General features: G+C 52.3%; 1 protein-coding gene across 1 annotated transcript in view; it reads right to left on the bottom strand.

The window, feature by feature from the left end:
* Positions 1 to 23,487, bottom strand: part of LOC132382825 (paired box protein Pax-6-like) — a 110,358-nt gene that overhangs the window by 47,933 nt on the left and 38,938 nt on the right. The window contains exon 2 of the mRNA XM_059953277.1: positions 13,005 to 13,170. Coding sequence (XP_059809260.1) covers positions 13,005 to 13,119 — 115 coding nt within the window. The 5' untranslated portion in view covers positions 13,120 to 13,170. The remainder of the gene's footprint in view (positions 1 to 13,004; positions 13,171 to 23,487) is intronic.

Raw genomic sequence — 23,487 nt, 5'->3', positions numbered from 1 at the left:
ACACCGGGAGATTTCCCCCTGTGGGAGAGGGCAAGGACACAGGGAGGTTTCCCCATGTGGGAGCGGGCAAGGACACAGGGAGATTTCCCCCTGTGGGAGAGGGCAAGGACACAGGGAGCTTTCCCCCTGTGAGAGGGTAAGGACACAGGGTGATTTCCCCCTGTGGGGGAAGGCCAGGACACCGGGAGATTTCCCCCTGTGAGAGGGTAAGGTCACAGGGAGATTTCCCCCTGTGGGAGAGGGCAAGGACACCGGGAGATATCCCCCTGTTGGAGAGGGCAAGGACGTAGGGTGATTTCCCCCTGTGGGAGGGTAAGGACTCCGGGAGATTTCCCCCTGCGGGAGAGGGCAAGGACACCAGGAGATTTCCCCCTGTGAGAGGTTAAGGACACAGGGAGGTTTCCCCATGTGGGAGAGGGCAAGGATACAGGGAGATTTCCCCCTGTGGGAGAGGGCAAGGACACAGGGAGATTTCCCCCTGTGGGAGAGGGCAAGGACACCAGGGGGATTTCCCCCTGTTGGAGAGGGCAAGGTCACAGGGAGATTTCCCCCTAAGGGACAAGGCAAGGATACAGGGAGATTTCCCCTGTGGGAGAGGGCAAGGTCACAGGGAGATTTTCCCCTGTGGGACAAGGCAAGGATACAGGGAGATTTCCCCCTGTGGGAGAGGGTAAGGACAGGACACAGGGAGATTTCGCCCTGTGGGAGAGGGCAAGGATACAGGGAGATTTCCCCCTGTGGGAGAGGGCAAGGACTCAGGGATATTTCCCCCTGTGGGAGATGGCAAGGATACAGGGAGATTTCCCCCCTGTGGGAGAAGGCAAGGTAACAGGGAGATTTCCCCCTGTGGGAGGGTACGGACACAGGGAGATTTCGCCCTGTGGGAGAGGGCAAGGATACATGGAGATTTCCCCCTGTGGGAGTGGGCAAGGACACAGGGAGATTTCCCCCTGTGGGAGGGTAAGGACACCGGGAGATTTCCCCCTGTGGGAAAGGGCAAGGACACAGGGAGATTTCCCCCTGTGGGAGGGTAAGGACACAGGGAGATTTCCCCCTGTGGGAGAGTGCAAGGACACAGTGAGATTTCCCCCTGTGTGAGAGGGTAAGGACACCCGGAGATTTCCCCCTGTGGGAGGGCAAGGACACAGGAAGATTTCCCCCTGTGGGAGAAGGCAAGGACACAGGGAGATTTCCCCCTGTCGGACAAGGCAAGGATACAGGGAGATTTCCCCCTGTGGGAGGGTAAAGACACAGGGAGATTTCCCCCTGTGGGAGAGGGCAAGGACACAGGGAGATTTCCCCCTGTGGGAGAGGGCAAGGACACAGGGAGATATCCCCCTGTGGGAGAGGGCAAGGACACCGGGAGATTTCCCCCTGTGGGAGGGTAAGGACACAGGGAGATTTCCCCCTGTGGGAGAGGGTAAGGACACAGGGAGATTTCCCCCTGTGGGAGAGTGTAAGGATACAGGGAGATTTCCCCCTGTGGGAGAGGGTAAGGACACCGGGAGATTTCCCCCTGTGGGAGGGCAAGGACACAGGGAGATTTCCCCCTGTGGGATACGGCAAGGACACAGGGAGATTTCCCCCTGTGGGAGAGCGCAAGGACACAGGGAGATTTCCCCCTGTTGGAGAAGGCAAGGACACCGGGAGATTTCCCCCTGTGGGAGAGGGCAAGGACACAGGGAGGTTTCCCCATGTTGGAGCGGGCAAGGACACAGGGAGATTTCCCCCTGTGGGAGAGGGCAAGGACACAGGGAGCTTTCCCCCTGTGAGAGGGTAAGGACACAGGGTGATTTCCCCCTGTGGGGGAAGGCCAGGACACCGGGAGATTTCCCCCTGTGAGAGGGTAAGGTCACAGGGAGATTTCCCCCTGTGGGAGAGGGCAAGGACACCGGGAGATATCCCCCTGTTGGAGAGGGCAAGGACGTAGGGTGATTTCCCCCTGTGGGAGGGTAAGGACTCCGGGAGATTTCCCCCTGCGGGAGAGGGCAAGGACACCAGGAGATTTCCCCCTGTGAGAGGTTAAGGACACAGGGAGGTTTCCCCATGTGGGAGAGGGCAAGGATACAGGGAGATTTCCCCCTGTGGGAGACGGCAAGGACACAGGGAGATTTCCCCCTGTGGGAGAGGGCAAGGTCACAGGGAGATTTTCCCCTGTGGGACAAGGCAAGGATACAGGGAGATTTCCCACCGTGGGAGAGGGCAAGGACACAGGGAGATTTCCCCCTGTGGGAGAAGGCAAGGACACCAGGAGATTTCCCCCTGTGGGAGAGGGCAAGGACACAGGGAGATTTCCCCCAGTGGGAGGGTAAGGACACAGGGAGATTTCCCCCTGTGGGAGAGGGCAAGGACACAGGGAGATTTCCCCCTGTGGGAGAAGGCAAGGACACCGGGAGATTTCCCCCTGTGGGAGTGGGCAAGGACACAGGGAGGTTTCCCCATGTGGGAGCGGGCAAAGACACAGGGAGATTTCCCCCTGTGGGAGAGGGCAAGGACACAGGGAGCTTTCCCCCTGTGAGAGGGTAAGGACACAGGGTGATTTCCCCCTGTGGGGGAAGGCCAGGACACCGGGAGATTTCCCCCTGTGAGAGGGTAAGGTCACAGGGAGATTTCCTCCTGTGGGAGAAGGCAAGGACACCGGGAGATTTCCCCCTGTGGGAGAGGGCAAGGGCACCGGGAGATTTCCCCCTGTTGGAGAGGGCAACGACATAGGGAGATTTCCCCCTGTGGGAGGGTAAAGACACAGGGAGATTTCCCCCTGTGGGAGAGGGCAAGGACACAGGGAGATATCCCCCTGTGGGAGAGGGCAAGGACACGGGGAGATTTCCCCCTGTGGGAGGGTAAGGACACAGGGAGATTTCCCCCTGTGGGAGAGGGTAAGGACACAGGGAGATTTCCCCCTGTGGGAGAGTGTAAGGACACAGGGAGATTTCCCCCTGTGGGAGAGGGTAAGGACACCGGGAGATTTTCCCCTGTGGGACACGGCAAGGATACAGGGAGATTTCCCCCTGTGGGAGAGGGTAAGGACACCGGGAGATTTCCCCCTGTGGGAGGGCAAGGACACAGGGAGGTTTCCCCCTGTGGGATACGGCAAGGACACAGGGAGATTTCCCCCTGTGGGAGAGGGCAAGGACACAGGGAGATTTCCCCCTGTGGGAGAAGGCAAGGACACCGGGAGATTTCCCCCTGTGGGAGAGGGCAAGGACACAGGGAGGTTTCCCCATGTGGGAGCGGGCAAGGACACAGGGAGATTTCCCCCTGTGGGAGAGGGCAAGGACAGAGGGAGCTTTCCCCCTGTGAGAGGGTAAGGACACAGGGTGATTTCCCCCTGTGGAGGAAGGCCAGGACACCGGGAGATTTCCCCCTGTGAGAGGGTAAGGACACAGGGAGATTTCCTCCTGTGGGAGAAGGCAAGGACACCGGGAGATTTCCCCCTGTGGGAGAGGGCAAGGACACCGGGAGATATCCCCCTGTTGGAGAGGGCAAGGACGTAGGGTGATTTCCCCCTGTGGGAGGGTAAGGACTCCGGGAGATTTCCCCCTGCGGGAGAGGGCACCAGGAGATTTCCCCCTGTGAGAGGTTAAGGACACAGGGAGATTTCCCCCTGTGGGAGGGTAAAGACACAGGGAGATTTCCCCCTGTTGGAGAGGGCAAGGACACAGGGAGATATCCCCCTGTGGGAGAGGGCAAGGACACAGGGAGATTTCCCCGTGTGGGAGACGGCAAGGATACAGGGAGATTTCCCCCTGTGGGAGACGGCAAGGACACAGGGAGATTTCCCCCTGTGGGAGAGGGCAAGGTCACAGGGAGATTTTCCCCTGTGGGACAAGGCAAGGATACAGGGAGATTTCCCACCGTGGGAGAGGGCAAGGACACAGGGAGATTTCCCCCTGTGGGAGAGGGCAAGGTCACAGGGAGATTTCCCCCTGTGGGACAAGGCAAGGATACAGGGAGATTTCCCCCTTTGGGAGAGGGCAATGTCACAGGGAGATTTTCCCCTGTGGGACAAGGCAAGGATGCAGGGAGATTTCCCCCTGTGGGAGAGGGCGACACAGGGAGATTTCCCCCTGTGGGAGAAGGCAAGGACACCAGGAGATTTCCCCCTGTGGGAGAGGGCAAGGACACAGGGAGATTTCCCCCTGTGGGAGGGTAAGGACACAGGGAGATTTCCCCCTGTGGAAGAGGGCAAGGACACAGGGAGATTTCCCCCTGTGGGAGAGGGTAAGGACACAGGGAGATTTCCCCCTGTGGGAGAGGGTAAGGACACCGGGAGATTTACACCTGTGGGAGGGCAAGGACACAGGGAGATTTCCCCCTGTGGGAGACGGCAAGGACACAGGGAGATTTCTCCCTGTGGGAGGGTAAGGACACAGGGAGATTTCCCCCTGTGGGAGAGGGCAAGGACACAGGGAGATTTCCCCCTGTGGGAGAGGGCAAGGATACAGGGAGATTTCCCCCTGTGGGAGAGGGCAAGGACACAGGGAGATTTCCCCCTGTGGGAGGGCAAGGACACCAGGAGATTTCCCCCTGTGGGAGAGGGCAAGGACACAGGGAGATTTCCCCCTGTGGGAGAGGGCAAGGACACAGGGAGATTTCCCTCTGTGGGAGAAGGCAAGGACATCAGGAGATTTCCCCCTGTGGGAGAGGGCAAGGACACCAGGGAGATTTCCCCCTGTGGGAGAGGGCAAGGTCACAGGGAGATTTCCCCCTGTGGGACAAGGCAAGGATACAGGGAGATTTCCCCCTGTGGGAGAGGGCAAGGACACCAGGGAGATTTCCCCCTGTGGGAGAGGGCAAGGTCACAGGGAGATTTCCCCCTGTGGGACAAGGCAAGGATACAGGGAGATTTCCCCCTGTGGGATAGGGCAAGGTCACAGGGAGATTTTCCCCTGTGGGACAAGGCAAGGATACAGGGAGATTTCCCCCTGTGGGAGAGGGCAAGGACACAGGGAGATTTCCCCCTGTGGGAGAAGGCAAGGACACCAGGAGATTTCCCCCTGTGGGAGAGGGCAAGGACACAGGGAGATTTCCCCCTGTGGGAGGGTAAGGACACAGGGAGATTTCCCTCTGTGGGAGAGGGCAAGGACACAGGGAGGTTTCCCCATGTGGGAGCGGGCAAGGACACAGGGAGATTTCCCCCTGTGGGAGAGGGCAATGACACAGGGAGCTTTCCCCCTGTGAGAGGGTAAGGACACAGGGTGATTTCCCCCTGTGGGGGAAGGCCAGGACACCGGGAGATTTCCCCCTGTGAGAGGGTAAGGACACAGGGAGATTTCCCCCTGTGGGAGAGGGCAAGGACACAGGGAGATTTCCCCCTGTGGGAGGGCAAGGACACCAGGAGATTTCCCCCTGTGGGAGAGGGCAAGGACACAGGGAGATTTCCCCCTGTGGGAGAGGGCAAGGACACAGGGAGATTTCCCTCTGTGGGAGAAGGCAAGGACATCAGGAGATTTCCCCCTGTGGGAGAGGGCAAGGACACCAGGGAGATTTCCCCCTGTGGGAGAGGGCAAGGTCACAGGGAGATTTCCCCCTGTGGGAGAGGGCAAGGTCACAGGGAGATTTCCCCCTGTGGGACAAGGCAAGGACACCAGGGAGATTTCCCCCTGTGGGAGAGGGCAAGGTCACAGGGAGATTTCCCCCTGTGGGACAAGGCAAGGACACCAGGGAGATTTCCCCCTGTGGGAGAGGGCAAGGTCACAGGGAGATTTCCCCCTGTGGGACAAGGCAAGGATACAGGGAGATTTCCCCCTGTGGGATAGGGCAAGGTCACAGGGAGATTTTCCCCTGTGGGACAAGGCAAGGATACAGGGAGATTTCCCCCTGTGGGAGAGGGCAAGGACACAGGGAGATTTCCCCCTGTGGGAGAAGGCAAGGAGACCAGGAGATTTCCCCCTGTGGGAGAGGGCAAGGACACAGGGAGATTTCCCCCTGTGGGAGGGTAAGGACACAGGGAGATTTCCCCCTGTGGGAGAGGGCAAGGACACAGGGAGATTTCCCCCTGTGGGAGAAGGCAAGGACACCGGGAGATTTCCCCCTGTGGGAGTGGGCAAGGACACAGGGAGGTTTCCCCATGTGGGAGCGGGCAAGGACACAGGGAGATTTCCCCCTGTGGGAGAGGGCAAGGACACAGGGAGCTTTCCCCCTGTGAGAGGGTAAGGACACAGGGTGATTTCCCCCTGTGGGGGAAGGCCAGGACACCGGGAGATTTCCCCCTGTGAGAGGGTAAGGACACAGGGAGATTTCCTCCTGTGGGAGAAGGCAAGGACACCGGGAGATTTCCCCCTGTGGGAGAGGGCAAGGGCACCGGGAGATTTCCCCCTGTTGGAGAGGGCAAGGACATAGGGAGATTTCCCCCTGTGGTAGGGTAAAGACACAGGGAGATTTCCCCCTGTGGGAGAGGGCAAGGACACAGGGAGATATCCCCCTGTGGGAGAGGGCAAGGACGCGGGGAGATTTCCCCCTGTGGGAGGGTAAGGACACAGGGAGATTTCCCCCTGTGGGAGAGGGTAAGGACACAGGGAGATTTCCCCCTGTGGGAGAGTGTAAGGACACAGGGAGATTTCCCCCTGTGGGAGAGGGTAAGGACACCAGGAGATTTCCCCCTGTGGGAGGGCAAGGTCACAGGGAGATTTCCCCCTGTGGGACAAGGCAAGGATACAGGGAGATTTCCCCCTGTGGGAGAGGGCAAGGTCACAGGGAGATTTTCCCCTGTGGGACAAGGCAAGGATACAGAGAGATTTCCCCCTGTGGGAGAGGGCAAGGACACAGGGAGATTTCCCCCTGTGGGAGAAGGCAAGGACACCGGGAGATTTCCCCCTGTGGGAGAGGGCAAGGACACCGGGAGATTTCCCCCTGTGGGAGAGTGCAAGGACACCGGGAGATTTCCCCCTGTGGGAGAGGGCAAGGACACCGGGAGATTTCCCCCTGTTGGAGAGGGCAAGGACATAGGGTGATTTCCCGCTGTGGGAGGGTAAGGACTCCGGGAGATTTCCCCCTGCGGGAGAGGGCAAGGACACCAGGAGATTTCCCCCTGTGAGAGATTAAGGACACAGGGAGATTTCCCCCTGTGGGAGGGTAAAGACACAGGGAGATTTCCCCCTGTCGGAGAGGGCAAGGACACAGGGAAATTTCCCCCTGTGGGAGAGGGCAAGGACACAGGGAGATATCCCCCTGTGGGAGAGGGCAAGGACACCGGGAGATTTCCCCCTGTGGGAGGGTAAGGACACAGGGAGATTTCCCCCTGTGGGAGAGGGTAAGGACACAGGGAGATTTCCCCCTGTGGGAGAGTGTAAGGACACAGGGAGATTTCCCCCTGTGGGAGAGGGTAAGGACACCGGGAGATTTCCCCCTGTGGGAGGGCAAGGACACAGGGAGATTTCCCCCTGTGGGATACGGCAAGGACACAGGGAGATTTCCCCCTGTGGGAGAGGGCAAGGACACAGGGAGATTTCCCCGTGTGGGAGAGGGCAAGGATACAGGGAGATTTCCCCCTGTGGGAGACGGCAAGGACACAGGGAGATTTCCCCCTGTGGGAGGGCAAGGACACCAGGAGATTTCCCCCTTTGGGAGAGGGCAAGGACACAGGGAGATTTCCCCCTGTGGGAGAGGGCAAGGACACAGGGAGATTTCCCCCTGTGGGAGAAGGCAAGGACACAGGGAGATTTCCCCCTGTGTGAGAAGGCAAGGACACAGGGAGATTTCCCCCTGTGGGATAGGGCAAGGACACAGGGAGATTTCCCCCTGTGGGAGAAGGCAAGGACACAGGGAGATTTCCCCCTGTGGGAGAAGGCAAGGACACAGGGAGATTTCCCCCTGTGGGAGACGGCAAGGACACCAGGGAGATTTCCCCCTGTGGGAGAGGGCAAGGTCACAGGGAGATTTCCCCCTGTGGGACAAGGCAAGGATACAGGGAGATTTCCCCCTGTGGGAAAGGGCAAGGTCACATGGAGATTTTCCCCTGTGGGACACGGCAAGGATACAGGGAGATTTCCCCCTGTGGGAGAGGGCAAGGACACAGGGAGATTTCCCCCTGTGGGAGAGGGCAAGGACACCAGGGAGATTTCCCCCTGTGGGAGAGGGCAAGGTCACAGGGAGATTTCCCCCTGTGGGACAATGCAAGGATACAGGGAGATTTCCCCCTGTGGGAGAGGGCAAGGTCACAGGGAGATTTTCCCCTGTGGGACAAGGCAAGGATACAGGGAGATTTCCCCCTGTGGGAGAAGGCAAGGACACAGGGAGATTTCCCCCTGTGGGAGAGGGCAAGGACACAGGGAGATTTCCCCCTGTGGGAGGGTAAGGACACAGGGAGATTTCCCCCTGTGGGAGAGGGCAAGGACACAGGGAGATTTCCCCCTGTGGGAGAGGGCAAGGACACAGGGCGATTTCCCCCTGTGAGAGGGTAAGGACACAGGGTGATTTCCCCCTGTGGGGGAAGGCCAGGACACCGGGAGATTTCCCCCTGTGAGAGGGTAAGGACACAGGGTGATTTCCCCCTGTGGGAGAAGGCAAGGACACCGGGAGATTTCCCCCTGTGGGAGAGGGCAAGGACACCGGGAGATTTCCCCCTGTGGGAGAAGGCAAGGACACCGGGAGATTTCCCCCTGTGGGAGAGGGCAAAGACATAGGGTGATTTCCCCCTGTGGGAGGGTAAGGACACCGGGAGATTTCCCCCTGCGGGAGAGGGCAAGGACACCAGGAGATTTCCCCCTGTGAGAGGGTAAGGACACAGGGAGATTTCCCCCTGTGGGAGGGTAAAGACACAGGGAGATTTCCCCCTGTGGGAGAGGGCAAGGACACAGGGAGATTTCCCCCTGTGGGAGAGGGCAAGGACACAGGGAGATTTCCCCCTGTGGGAGAGGGCAAGGACTTAGGGAGATTTCCCCCTGTGGGAGAAGGCAGGGATACAGGGAGATTTCCCCCTGTGGGAGAGGGCAAGGACTTAGGGAGATTTCCCCCTGTGGGAGAGGGCAAGGACAGGGAGATTTCCCCCTGTGGGAGAGTGCAATGAAACAGGGAGATTTCCCCCTGTGGGTGAGGGCAAGGACACAGGGAGATTTCCCCCTGTGGGAGAGGGCAAGGACACAGGGAGATTTCCCACTGTGGGTGAGGGCAAGGACACAGGGAGATTTCCCCCTGTGGGAGAGGGCAAGGTCACAGGGAGATTTCCCACTGTGGGAGAGGGTAAGGACACAGGGAGATTTCCCCCTGTGGGAGAGGGTAAGGACACAGGGAGATTTCCCACTGTGAGAGGGTAAGGACACAGGGAGATTTCCCCCTGTGGGAGAGGGCAAGGACACCGGGAGATTTCCCCCTGTGGGAGGGTAAGGACACAGGGAGATTTCCCCCTGTGGGAGAGGGCAAGGACACAGGGAGGTTTCCCCCTGTGGGAGAAGGCAAGGACACCGGGAGATTTCCCCCTGTGGGAGTGGGCAAGGACACAGGGAGGTTTCCCCATGTGGGAGCGGGCAAGGACACAGGGAGATTTCCCCCTGTGGGAGAGGGCAAGGACACAGGGAGCTTTCCCCCTGTGAGAGGGTAAGGACACAGGGTGATTTCCCCCTGTGGGGGAAGGCCAGGACACCGGGAGATTTCCCCCTGTGAGAGGGTAAGGACACAGGGAGATTTCCTCCTGTGGGAGAAGGCAAGGACACCGGGAGATTTCCCCCTGTGGGAGAGGGCAAGGGCACCGGGAGATTTCCCCCTGTTGGAGAGGGCAAGGACATAGGGAGATTTCCCCCTGTGGGAGGGTAAAGACACAGGGAGATTTCCCCCTGTGGGAGAGGGCAAGGACACAGGGAGATATCCCCCTGTGGGAGAGGGCAATGACACGGGGAGATTTCCCCCTGTGGGAGGGTAAGGACACAGGGAGATTTCCCCCTGTGGGAGAGGGTAAGGACACAGGGAGATTTCCCCCTGTGGGAGAGTGTAAGGACACAGGGAGATTTCCCCCTGTGGGAGAGGGTAAGGACACCGGGAGATTTCCCCCTGTGGGAGGGCAAGGTCACAGGGAGATTTCCCCCTGTGGGACAAGGCAAGGATACAGGGAGATTTCCCCCTGTGGGAGAGGGCAAGGACACAGGGAGATTTCCCCCTGTGGGAGAAGGCAAGGACACCGGGAGATTTCCCCCTGTGGGAGAGGGCAAGGACACCGGGAGATTTCCCCCTGTGGGAGAGGGCAAGGACACCGGGAGATTTCCCCCTGTTGGAGAGGGCAAGGACATAGGGTGATTTCCCGCTGTGGGAGGGTAAGGACTCCGGGAGATTTCCCCCTGCGGGAGAGGGCAAGGACACCAGGAGATTTCCCCCTGTGAGAGGTTAAGGACACAGGGAGATTTCCCCCTGTGGGAGGGTAAAGACACAGGGAGATTTCCCCCTGTGGGAGAGGGCAAGGACACAGGGAGATTTCCCCCTGTGGGAGAGGGCAAGGACACAGGGAGATATCCCCCTGTGGGAGAGGACAAGGACACCGGGAGATTTCCCCCTGTGGGAGGGTAAGGACACAGGGAGATTTCCCCCTGTGGGAGAGGGTAAGGACACAGGGAGATTTCCCCCTGTGGGAGGGTAAGGACACAGGGAGATTTCCCCCTGTGGGAGAGGGCAAGGACACAGGGAGATTTCCCCCTGTGGGAGAGGGCAAGGACACAGGGAGATTTCCCCCTGTGGGAGAGGGCAAGGACACAGGGAGATTTCCCCCTGTGAGAGGGTAAGGACACAGGGTGATTTCCCCCTGTGGGGGAAGGCCAGGACACCGGGAGATTTCCCCCTGTGAGAGGGTAAGGACACAGGGAGATTTCCCCCTGTGGGAGAAGGCAAGGACACCGGGAGATTTCCCCCTGTGGGAGAGGGCAAGGACACCGGGAGATTTCCCCCTGTGGGAGAAGGCAAGGACACCGGGAGATTTCCCCCTGTGGGAGAGGGCAAAGACATAGGGTGATTTCCCCCTGTGGGAGGGTAAGGACACCGGGAGATTTCCCCCTGCGGGAGAGGGCAAGGACACCAGGAGATTTCCCCCTGTGAGAGGGTAAGGACACAGGGAGATTTCCCCCTGTGGGAGGGTAAAGACACAGGGAGATTTCCCCCTGTGGGAGAGGGCAAGGACACAGGGAGATTTCCCCCTGTGGGAGAGGGCAAGGACACAGGGAGATTTCCCCCTGTGGGAGAGGGCAAGGACTTAGGGAGATTTCCCCCTGTGGGAGAAGGCAGGGATACAGGGAGATTTCCCCCTGTGGGAGAGGGCAAGGACTTAGGGAGATTTCCCCCTGTGGGAGAGGGCAAGGACAGGGAGATTTCCCCCTGTGGGAGAGTGCAAGGAAACAGGGAGATTTCCCCCTGTGGGTGAGGGCAAGGACACAGGGAGATTTCCCCCTGTGGGAGAGGGCAAGGACACAGGGAGATTTCCCACTGTGGGTGAGGGCAAGGACACTGGGAGATTTCCCACTGTGAGAGGGTAAGGACACAGGGAGATTTCCCCCTGTGGGAGTGGGCAAGGACACCGGGAGATTTCCCCCTGTGGGAGAGGGCAAGGACACAGGGAGATTTCCCCTGTGGGAGAGGGTAAGGACACAGGTAGGTTTCCCCCTGTGGGAGGGTAAGGACACCGGGAGATTTCCCCCTGTGGGAGAGGGCAAGGACACAGGGAGATTTCCCACTGTGGGTGAGGGCAAGGACACTGGGAGATTTCCCACTGTGAGAGGGTAAGGACACAGGGAGATTTCCCCCTGTGGGAGTGGGCAAGGACACCGGGAGATTTCCCCCTGTGGGAGAGGGCAAGGACACAGGGAGATTTCCCCTGTGGGAGAGGGTAAGGACACAGGTAGGTTTCCCCCTGTGGGAGGGTAAGGACACCGGGAGATTTCCCCCTGTGGGAGAGGGCAAGGATACAGGGAGATTTCCCCCTGTGGGAGGGTAAGGACACTGGGCGATTTCCCCCTGTGGGAGAAGGCAAGGACACCGGGAGATTTCCCCCTGTGGGAGAGGGCAAGGACACAGGGAGTTTTCCCCCTGTGGGAGAGGGCAAGGACACCGGGAGATTTCCCCCTGTGGGAGAAGGCAAGGTCACAGGGAGATTTTCCCCTGTGGGACAAGGCAAGGACACAGGGAGATTTCCCCCTGTGGGAGAGGGCAAGGACACAGGGAGATTTCCCCCTGTGGGAGAGGGCAAGGACACATGGAGATCCCCCCCCCACCCCCTTCATGGGAGAAGGCAAGGCCTCTGCTTCTCATCTGAACCTCAAACAGCAGCATCCCACAGCACTGCACAGAGAGGGAGAAATACCTTGTGTTCACGCTTCTGAAATAGGACATGAACAGCAGAGAAATGTTATCACTGGAGGAGATAATCTGGCCTATCAGATCCACGTCCAGCAAACAGTTTCTAACCAGCTCCCACCTTCCAAGTTCAGGTCCCCCACTCTTCAAACTGGTTAAACATGCTGAGGCGTTACAGCCTGCATCTGGAGTACTGTGAGCAGTTTTGGACCCCATACCTAAGGAAGGATGTGCTGGCCTTTGGAGGGCCCAAAGGGGCTTCACAATAATTATCTCGGCAACAAAAGGGTTAACGTGAGAGGAGTATTTGAGGGCTCTGGACCTGTAGTCGCTGGAGCTTAAAAGAATGAAGGGAATCCTACAGAATATTGAAAGACCTATATAGATAGTGTGGATTTTCCAATAACAGGAGAATCTAGGGCCAAAGGACACAGCCCCAGAATACAACGACGGTCCCTTTCAAACAGAGATGAGGAGGGGGGTGTTGAATCTGTGGAATTCAGTGCCACTGATGGGTGTGGAAGGAGGCCAAGACATTGGGTGTATTTAAAGCACAGGTTGATAAGTTTTGACTTGTAAAGGCATCAGAGGTTATGAGGAGAAGGAAAGAAAATGGAGTTAGTTGAAAGGGAAAATATTTCAGCCATAATTGAATGGCAGACATAATGGGCTGAATGGCTTAATTCTGATCTTATACCTTACGAAGACATATCCTTGTGACAAGTCACTGGCATTACCTGCGCTGGCCCGTCCTCCCACTGAGGTTCCCTGGTACCAGCCTGACCGTCCTCCCCAGCTCCCCGGTGGTACGTTCAACATCCGTAACTTGTTGTACATCCCATCAGCTCCCATTGGGCGGTCCTCAGCAGCCAGGGTGCGCAACGCTCCGCCTGCAGACAGAACCTAACACAGGAGACACAATTCTGGGGTCAGTCTACTCAATACATTATCAACACAACAGACACTGATGCAGGAGGTTAGGAAGTGAGTGCAATGGATTAGTTTTAAAAAACTTATTTGGAGGTACTGTGCACAACAGGCTCTTCTGGCCCAATGAGCCACATCGCCTAGCAGCCCACTATTTAACCCCAGCCTAATCACAGGACAATTTACAATGACCAATTAACCTACTAACCGGTACGTTGTTGGACTGTGGGAGGAAACCAGAGCACTCAGAAGAAATCCACGTGCACAGCAGTGGGATTTGAACCCGGGTCACTGGCGCTGTAGAGCGACATGCTACCTGCCACCTTATAATGGGGTAAGTACAGAATGGAATCTGATAGAGGGACACTTATCTAAAATCCCTGCGCTAGTGAGTTGTCGTCTAGAATACAATTGAGGGTTTGAAGGGGAGAGTATACAGTCATTCCAAGGGCACGTGCATCACTGTCCAACGTTTATTGATCATCTGTATCTGCCTTCTCAAGTTAACAACAAGCAATCTTCTGGACAAAGTCAGCAGGGCGAGCAGCATCCATGAAGATGTTTCAGGTCGGTCTTTACCCAGGTCTCAACCGGAAATACCGACAATTCCTTCCCCCTACAGAGGCTGCTCGACCCGCAGAGTTCCTCCAGTGGACTGTGTGTTGCTCTGGATTCCAGCATCTGCCATCTCTTGTGTCTCTATCTGCACTGTTGTAATCTTTCACCCACAGTGCTGTTGGACAGGGTGCTCCAACAGTTAGACACAGGTGACAATGAAGGAACAGTGATATACTGTATTTCAGGATGTGGCCATGGCCAGACACGGGGAGGAGGTGGAGATAAGCTCTCACCAGCTATTAAATTCTCTCAGCGGTCTGGTTCAAATATCCAAGTCCAGATCCCGGCCTTCCTGTGTGGTTTAGGTAGTGGAATCAATTCTACTGACAGGAGAAGGGGCAAAGGGAGGCTACTGGAGCCTTAAAGCAAGTCATTCTGGGCAGATGGGGCTCGTCTGCCACAGTTGGCAATTCATCTAGGAGAAGGAAATCTCTGAACTCACACCTCCGCTGCCTTGCAGCTGTACCCGCTCATGGAGGATGCTTCAGGAGTAAACCCCGAGGGAAAATCCGGAGCTGGAGTCCCTGAGGCATGGAGCTCAATGCTGACTGGCGACTCCGATGATGCTGCTGGTGCCAAACTGTGTCGGTCTCTGCCGTTCATTTGGATTCATCAGCTGTGTGGGGATGGGGGGAGGCCTGCCACGTGGGCAACAGCTCGCTCTCCATATCGTACCGTCCTGGCGTGAGTATCAACTAACGTAGACAGCTGGGACACGACATCCATGGTCAACCCCAACCAACTAACGGAGGGCCTCAATGGAGTGACTCAAAGGGGATCCTCGAGGTGGCACTGATCCCTGTGGTGAGGAGTGAGGTATGAGCTCCCTTGCCCTGACTGAGCTCCAATTTGTTACGTGTTGCTGGAGCTGCTCTCATGCAGCTGAGTGCAGTGTGTTCCGTCACACTCCTGATGCTGGAAACGCTTTGGGGGGGGCATCAAGGATGATCCACACTCTGCAGGATCTGTGTACTGGTTTAAATTCAGTTCTAGTTTATTGTCATCTGACTGTACGTATACACAATCAAATGAAACATTCCTCTGGATCACAGTGCACCCACAAAACAAATATCACACACAGCACATAAAGCAAAATATCACCATTAATAAGTTAATAAAATATCATTCAGATTTGCACGTAGTTTGCAGAACTGGTAAACAGTAAACTGTTTGCTGTCCTAGTGATGAGACCTTGGTGGTCTCACAGTCTGAGGGAAGAATATGTCTGCCAGTCCTGTTGCTCCTGTACCTCCTTCCTGAGGGCAGTGGCCCAAAGAGATCTTGGAGCACAGAGGTACTGTGGTCACCAGAACAGAATCTCTCTCAGCTGTCCTGGTGGCCACAGTGTGTCTGTGATGGTCCAGCGGTGTATCTGGTCAGCGGTGGCCCTCGAGGATGTCCATGGTGGGGGAGTCAGCAATGGTAACAGTGGTTACAAGATCAAAATAAAATTATGTACATTCAAGAATGAGTAACTGATGGGAACCAAATTGAAGGGGATTTGAATAAAATTCTACTTGCATTAAAGTAGGCTGGAATTATAAATGCAGGTTTGAAGGGAAGGTGGGCATTTTCTTTCATTCATTTACAAGTTTTGAGTATTTCAGGCCAGTATTCAATACTCCTCCATAACCACCCTCGAGGATAGACAATAGACAATAGGTGCAGAAGTAGACCATTCGGCCCCTCGAGTCTGCACCGCCATTCTGAGATCATGGCTGATCATTCACTATCAATACCCAGTCCCTGCCTTGTCCCCATATCCCTTGATTCCCCTATCCATAGATATCTATCTAGCTCCTTCTTGAAAGCATCCAGAGAATTGGCCTCCACCGTCTTCCGAGGCAGTGCATTCCACACCTCCACAACTCTCTGGAAGAAGAAGCTCTTCCTCAACTCTGTTTTAAATAACTGACCGCTTATTCTCAATCCATGCCCTCTGGTACTGGACTCTCCCAACATCTGGAACATATTTCCTGCCTCAATCCTATCAAATCCTTTAATTATAAGTTTCAATCAGATCCCCTCTCAATCTCCTCAATTCCAGCATGTACAAGCCCAATCTCTCCAATCTCTCTGCGTAAGACAGCCCTGCCATCCCAGGAATCAACCTAGTGAATCTACGCTGCACTTCCTCAATTGCCAGAATGTCCTTCCTTAAACCTGGAGACCAAAACTGTACACAATATTCCAGGTGTGGTCTCACCAGGGCCCTGTACAAATGCAAAAGGACATCCTTGCTCTTGTACTCAATTCCCCTTGTAACAAAGAGGATGGTGAGCTGCCACCTTTAATTGTTCCACCCCACCCCATCTGCTAAAGATGCTCCCACAATTCTGTCAGAGAAGGGGGTTCTAAGAGTTGGACTCTCTCTTGTCAGAGATATTTCAAGTCTGACACGTGTGTGTGCGCTGTCTCAGAATTATAAATACAGAGAAGTTATTCTACATAACCCAAGTGATTGAAGTGGGAGGCCGTGTTTAGATTTCTAGAAACGGAGGAGTGAATTGCAGCCTAGAATCTAATTGGGGTGGATGTAATGATCAGGTGGCTTTTATATGAGTTCAGGTTGCCATGGTAACATGGTAGTTAAGTAAAGCTTTACGAAACCAGCAATCAGGGTTCAATTCCCGCCACTCTCCCTGTGACCGTGTGGGTTTCCTCCTGGGGCCCTGCTTTCTTCCCACATTCCAAAGATGTACAGGTTAGGGTTAGTGAGTTGTGGGCATGCTCTGTTGGTGCCGGAAACATGGCGACTCTTGAGAGTTGCCCCGGCTCGTCTTCGGACTGTGTTGGTCACTGACACAAAACAGCACATTTCACTGTGTGCTTTAATGTTTTGTTGTTTGTGTGACAAATAAAACTAATCTCTAGCTACAGGGTGAAAAAATTGCACTGGGTTACACAATGTGTTGAACAACAATGCCTTGGACATGGGAAATCGCATCAGCTTTTATCTATTATAGAAAAGTACAGCACAGAAACAGGCCCTTTGGCCCATCTAGTCCATGACAAACTATTTAAACTGCCTATTCCCTACAACCTGCATGCAGACCTTAGCCTTCCATACCCCTCCCATCCATGCTCCTATCCAAACTTTCCTTAAATGTTGAAATTGAAATTGCATCCATCACTTCCAATGGCAGCTCATTCCACACTCTCACCACCCTCTGAGTGAAGAAGTTTCCCCTCATATTCCCCTTAAACTTTTCGTCTTTCACCCCTAACTCATTAACACTAATTGTAGCCTCATCCAACCTCAGTGACAAAAGCCTCCTTGTATTTACCCTATGTATACCCTTCATAATTTGGTATACCTCTATCAAATCTCCCCTCAACCTTCTATGTTCTAAAGAACAAAGTTCTAATCTATTCAATCTCTCAATATAACTCAGGTCCTCCAGTGCCAGCAACATCCTAGTAAATTTCCTCTGTACTTGTTCAACCTTATTTACATCATCCCTGTAGCTAGGTGACCAAAACCACACACAATATTCCAAATTTGGCCTCATCGACAACTTATACAACTTCAACATAACATCCCAACTCCTATACTCAATATTTTGATCTAGGAGGGCCAATGAGCTAATGATTTTTTGTGATGCTACTTTCAATGAATTATGTACCTGTTTTCCCAGATCCCGTTGTTCTACCACACTCCTCAGTGCCCTATTGTTCACTGTGTAAGACCAACCCTGGCTGATCCTCCCAAAGTGCAACACCTCACACTTGTCTGCATTAAATTCCATCTGCCATTTTCAGTCCATTTTCCATCTGGTCCAGATCCCTCTGCAAGCTTTGATAGTCTTTGTCACTGTCCACTACACCCCCAATCTTGGTGCAGATTTGCTGATCCAATTAATCACATTATCATCCAGATCTTTGATCTAGATAATAAACAACAATGGACCCAACACCGATCCGTGTCACTCCACTGGTCACAGGCCTCCAGTCAGAGAGGCAACCATATACGACAACTCTCTGATTTCTCCCACAAAGCCAATGTTTAATCCAATTTACTGCCTCATCTTGAATGCTGAGCTTTTTTGAGAACCTCCCTTGCAGAACCTTGTCAAATGCCTTGCTAAAGTCCATGTAGAGCACATCACTGCCTTGACGTCATTAACTTTCCAGGGAACTTTCTCAAAAGCTCTATAAGATTGATAGGACATGACCTAGTACACACAAAGCCACGCTGACTATCCCTAATCAGTCCATGCCTATCCAAATACTCATATGTCCACTCCTTTAGGATACCTTCCAGTAACTTTCCCACTACTGATGTCGGGCTCATTGGCCTACGATTTCCTGGCTTATTCTCAGAGCCTTTCTTAAACAGCTGAACAACATTAGCTATCCTCCAATCCTCTGGTACCTCATCCTTCGCTAAAGCTGATTTAAGTATCTCTGCTAGGACCTCTGCAATTTCTGCACTTGCCTTACACAGAGTTCGAGGGAACACTTCATCAGACCCTGGGGATTTGTCCACCCTAATTTGTCTCAAGACAGTAAACACCTCCTCCTCTGTAATCTGTAGAGGGTCCGTCAGCTTGCAGCTGCTTTGCCTCACTCCTACAGACTCTGTGTCTACCTCGCAAGTAAATACAGATGCAAAAAGATCTCCCACATTTCTGTTGGCTCCATGCATGGATTACCATTCTGATCTTCCAGAGGGCCAATTTCATCCTTTGCTCTGAATATATCTGCAGGAGCCCTTAAGATTCCCCTTTGCCTTGTCTGCTAGAGCAACCTCATGGTTTCTTTTTTAAATGTTCTATTGAATTTCTTTTACTCCTCAAGTACCTCATTTGTTTCTCCCTACTTATACTTGCTATGCACCTCCCTTTTTCTTAATCAGGGGCTCAACCTGTCTCAAAAACCAAGGTTCCCTGAACCTGTATTCCTTGTCTTTTATTCTGACAGACATGTACAAACTGTGTGCTCTCAAAATTTCATTTTTTAAGATGTACCAAATACACCTTTGCCAGAAAACAGCCAGTCCCATTCCACACTTGCCAGATCCTTTCTGATATCATCAAAATTGTCCTCTCTCCAATTTAGAATCTCAACCTGAGGACCAGACCTATCCTTCTCCATAATTACTTTGAAACTAATGACATTATGATCAGTAGAGGCAAAGTGTTCCCTTATCCAAACTTTTGTCATCTGCCCTGTCTTACAGGAGATCTAGCATCGCACTCTGTCTAGTAAAGACTTCCATGTACTGATTAGGAAACTTTCCTAAATACATTTGACAAACTCGATCCCATCTAGTTATAGTATGGGAGTCCCTGCCAATATGTGGAATGTTAAAATCACCTACATACTATCACAACCTTGTGTTTCTTGCAACAGTCTGCAATCGCCACAAGTTTGAGAGAATAGGCAGGACCTTGATTTCACATCTCAGGATTCAGTGACTTGTTTCAGTAGGGAGACAAGAAGGCCAAAACCAACAAAATGTGAAGTTATAAAATCAAATCAGTTATATTTACTTGCCTCAGTCATGAGATTTGAGAGAAGAATTTTTGGACCAAGAGATGAGGTGATTGAGGAATCTCAGTAAAGTCACTTTCAATTGATGGACGATGATAAGTATAGCTGAGAAACTCTGCCAGTTTACGACAGCTTCCTATGGTCCATTAGTGAGTAGAAGCTGGAACCTTCAAAGGCACAGACGGAGGAGCATTAATGAAGTCATTAGTTACTTCAAATTGTAATCCTTTTCCAACAATTACTATAAACAAGTGAAAATGTTTCTTTTATAAAATGACTGTAACTTTATATTACTGTTTTCTCTATTCCTACTTTCACCTCATCTTTCTTAAGGATCTCGTCATTATGTTTAAGTGCAGGCACAGCAAACTTCAACAGACAATCTACCACAATGCACTTTGCTGGGGTCACAGTGTTGTCATCAAAAGGCAAGATGAGATGCCCCCATCTAACCAGCTTCATCAGTGAATAGTCTGGTGGGTTGTCTGAGGTGTTACAGTGCGACATCAATAGGATGCTGAACTGGGCTGAGAAGTGGCAGATGGAATTCAACCCAGACAAGTGTGAAATGTTCATTTCAAAAGGTCAAATTTGAAGACAGAATATAATATTAATGGCAAGAGTCTTGACAGTGTGGAGGATCAGTGAGATCTTGGGGTCCATGTCCATAGCTGCTGCACAGGTTTACAGTGTTGTTAATAAGGCGTATGGTGTGATGGCCTTCATCAACCATGGGATTGAGTTCAAGAGCCAGTAGGTAATGTTACAGCTATATAGGACCTTGGCCAGACCCCATTTGAAGTTCTGTGTTCAGTTCTGGTCACCTCATTACAGGAAGGATGTAGATTCTATAGAGAGACTGCAGAAGAAATTTAAAAGGATGTTGCCTGCATTGGAGAGCTTGCTTTATGAGAATAGATTGAGTGAACTTGGCTTTTTCTCCTTGGAGCAACAGAAGCTGAGGGGTGACCTGATAGAGGTGTATAAAATGATGAGAGGCATTTATCGTGTGGATAGGCAGAGGCTTTTTCCCAGGGACGAAATGGTTGACACGAGGTGACATAGTTTCAAGGTGTTTGGAAGTAGGTACAAGGGGGATGTCAAAGGTAAGTTTTTCACACAGAGTGGTGGGTGCGTGGAATGCACTGCCAGCAACAGTGGTGGAGGTGGATACAATAGGGTCCCTTAAGAGACTCTTAGATATGTACATGGAGCTTAGAAAAATAGAGGGCTATATGGTAGGGAAATTCCGGGCAGATTCTAGAGTAGGTTACATGGGTCAGCACGACACTGTGGGCTGAAGGGCCTGTAATGTGCTGTAGGTTTCTATGTTCCTATCCCAGCGTCTGTGAGGCCAAAGGAGATGGCGTGTCCAGGTGCTGGAGGAGAGGGAGGGAGGAACAGGGCTTGTTGCTGTGTCACTCAGTGCATTCTGTGACCACGCTACATTGGTGCTGGAGTGGGTGGCGATATTTGCGGGCTGCCCCCCCCCACACCCTCGAGTGTGCTGGTAACACAAGCAGCACATTTCTCTGTATGCTTCGATATATTTGTGATAAATAATTCTGCATCTTCTCACGCTGACATAATCCACGTATTTTGGCAGCCAAAGGGAGGAGACTGAGGGTTGAGGGGAGTGCGAGCATGCGTCTTAGAACTGACAACAATATATAATTTGATCAATCAAAAGAGAAGTGGCTCTTCTGACTTTACCAGAAGAGCCTCTCAGCAGGCTAATTTCAGAAATTAAAGAGAATAAAGAAATATTTATACTAAAGGCTAGTAGAATGATGTAATTAATTTGTTCTGTGGACACAGCCCTCCCCACTAACAAGGACATATTCTGAAGACAGTGCCTTAAGAAGGCAGTATCCGTCTCTAAGGACACTCTCCTTCTGGGACAAGCTCACTCTCATCATCTTCAAAAGGCGATGCCTCAAACAGGTAGCATCCATCATCAACCTCAATATCAGTAAAACTAAGCAATTGATTGTGGACTTCAGGAAGGGGAAGTCGAGGGAACACACACCAGTCCTCATCGAGGGGTCGGCAGAGGAAAGGGTGAGCATTTTTATGTTCCTGGGTGTCAACATCACTGAATATTTATCCTGGGGCCCAACATATTGATACAGCTACAAAGAAGGCAAGACATCAGCGGTAATTCATTAGGAGTTTGCGGAGATTTGGTAAGTCACCAAAGACTCTTGCAAATTTGTACAGATGTACCATGGAGACATTCTAACTGGTTGCATCACCGTCTGGTACGGAGAGGCCACTGCACAGGATCAGAAAGTTGTAAACTCAGCCAGCTACATCATGATCACCGCCCTCCTCAGCATCGAGGGCACTTTCAAAAGGCAATGCCTCAAAAAGGCAGCCTGCATCATTAAGGACCCCATCGCCCAGGACATGCCCTCTTCTCATTATTCTCACCAAGGAGGAGGTAATGAGACACAGAACAGCCTCTTCTCCACTAAAAGATTTCTGTATAGACAATGAACCCCTGAACACTCACTATTTTTCCTCTCTTTTTGCACTATTTATTTAATTTATTCTTTTTTCTTTGCAGGTTGAAAACCCTTTATCCAAAAATCCAAAATCCAAAAAACTCTTAAAACGCATTTTTTTTAAAAAATTCATCACAAATGGAAAATTCCCACAATGGGCAGTGGGAAGATTCCCAGGCGATGCGCAGGTCTCTACACACCACTGACATTTCCGAGAAGTGACTTCACATGCGCAATGAACAGAAATTAATGAAAAATAGAAAACTACTTCATAAAACTTTTTCACCCAGAGAGTTGTGGGTCTGTGGAATGCTCTGCCCCAGAAGGCAGTGGAGGCCAATTCTCTGGATGCTTTCAAGAGAGAGTTAGATAGAACTCCTAAAGATAGCAGAGTCAAGGGATATGGGGAGAAGGCAGGAACGGGGTACTGATTGGGGATGATCAGCCATGATCACGAATGACGGTGCTGGCACGAAGGGGAGAATGGCCTACTCCTGCACCTATTGTCTATTGTCTATAAAGTGAAAAATGAAGATCTCGATCGTGTACTGAAGAGTGGATTCATCAGCGCCAGAGTGAATATAAGCCACTTAACGGTATGCTAATCATGAAACAAGCAAAGATTTATCACAATGAACTGAAAATAGAAGGTACTTGTGAATATTCAGCAGGCTGGTTGCTGAGATTTAAGAATAGGACAGCATTCATTTTTCTAAGATTTAAAAAAATTTGTAGATAAAATGACAGTTGATCATGAAGCAGCAGAGAAATTCACTGATAAGTTTGCGAAGATGGTCACTGATGTAAATCTAACACCAGAACAAATCTACAATACTGTTGGTTTTTATTCCTTACATAAATCCTAAGAAACTATTTCCTCTAATAAGGTTTACTTTTAGAAAGCTATTCAGCAAAAAAATAGAAATAAATTTTAAAGAGCTAGGTAATATTAGAGATCTAGAAGATTATAAGGCTAATAGGAAGGAGCTTAAGAAGGAATTTGGAGAGCCAGAAGGGGCCATGAGAAGGCCTTGGTGGACAGGATTAAGGAAAACCCCAAGGCATTCTACAAGTATGTGAAGAGCAAGAGGATAAGACATGAAAGAATAGGACCTATCAAGTGTGACAGTGAGAAAGTGTGTATGGAACCACAGGAAATAGCAGAGGTACTTAATGAATACTTTATTTCAGTATTCACTATGGAAAAGGATCTTGGTGATTGTAGTGATGACTTGCAGCAGACTGAAAAGCTTGAGCATGTAGATAATAAGAAAAAGGATGTACTGGAGCTTCTGGAAAGCATCAAGTTGGATAAGTCACCAGGACCAGATGAGATGTACCCCAGGCTACTGAGGAAGAGATTGCTGAGCCTCTGGCGATGATCTTTGCATCATCAGTGGGGACAGGAGAGTTTCCGGAGGATTGGAGGATTTCGAATGTTGTTTCTTTATTCAAGAATAGGGGTAGCGATAGCTCAGGAAATCATAGGCCAGTGAGTCTTACCTTAGTGGTTGGTAAGTTGATGGAGAAGATCCTGAGAGGCAGAATTTATGAACACTTGGAGAGGTGTAATATGATAAGGAATAGTCAGCATGGCTTTGTCAAGGGCAGGTCGTGCCTTACAAGCCTGAATGAATTTTTTGAGGATGTGATTAAACACGTTGATGAAGGA

The sequence above is a fragment of the Hypanus sabinus genome, chromosome 29 (assembly GCF_030144855.1).
Source record: "Hypanus sabinus isolate sHypSab1 chromosome 29, sHypSab1.hap1, whole genome shotgun sequence".
Taxonomy (NCBI): domain Eukaryota; kingdom Metazoa; phylum Chordata; class Chondrichthyes; order Myliobatiformes; family Dasyatidae; genus Hypanus; species Hypanus sabinus.
Note: the sequence above shows the minus strand (reverse complement) of the source record. Positions and strands in the feature narration are given on the sequence as shown.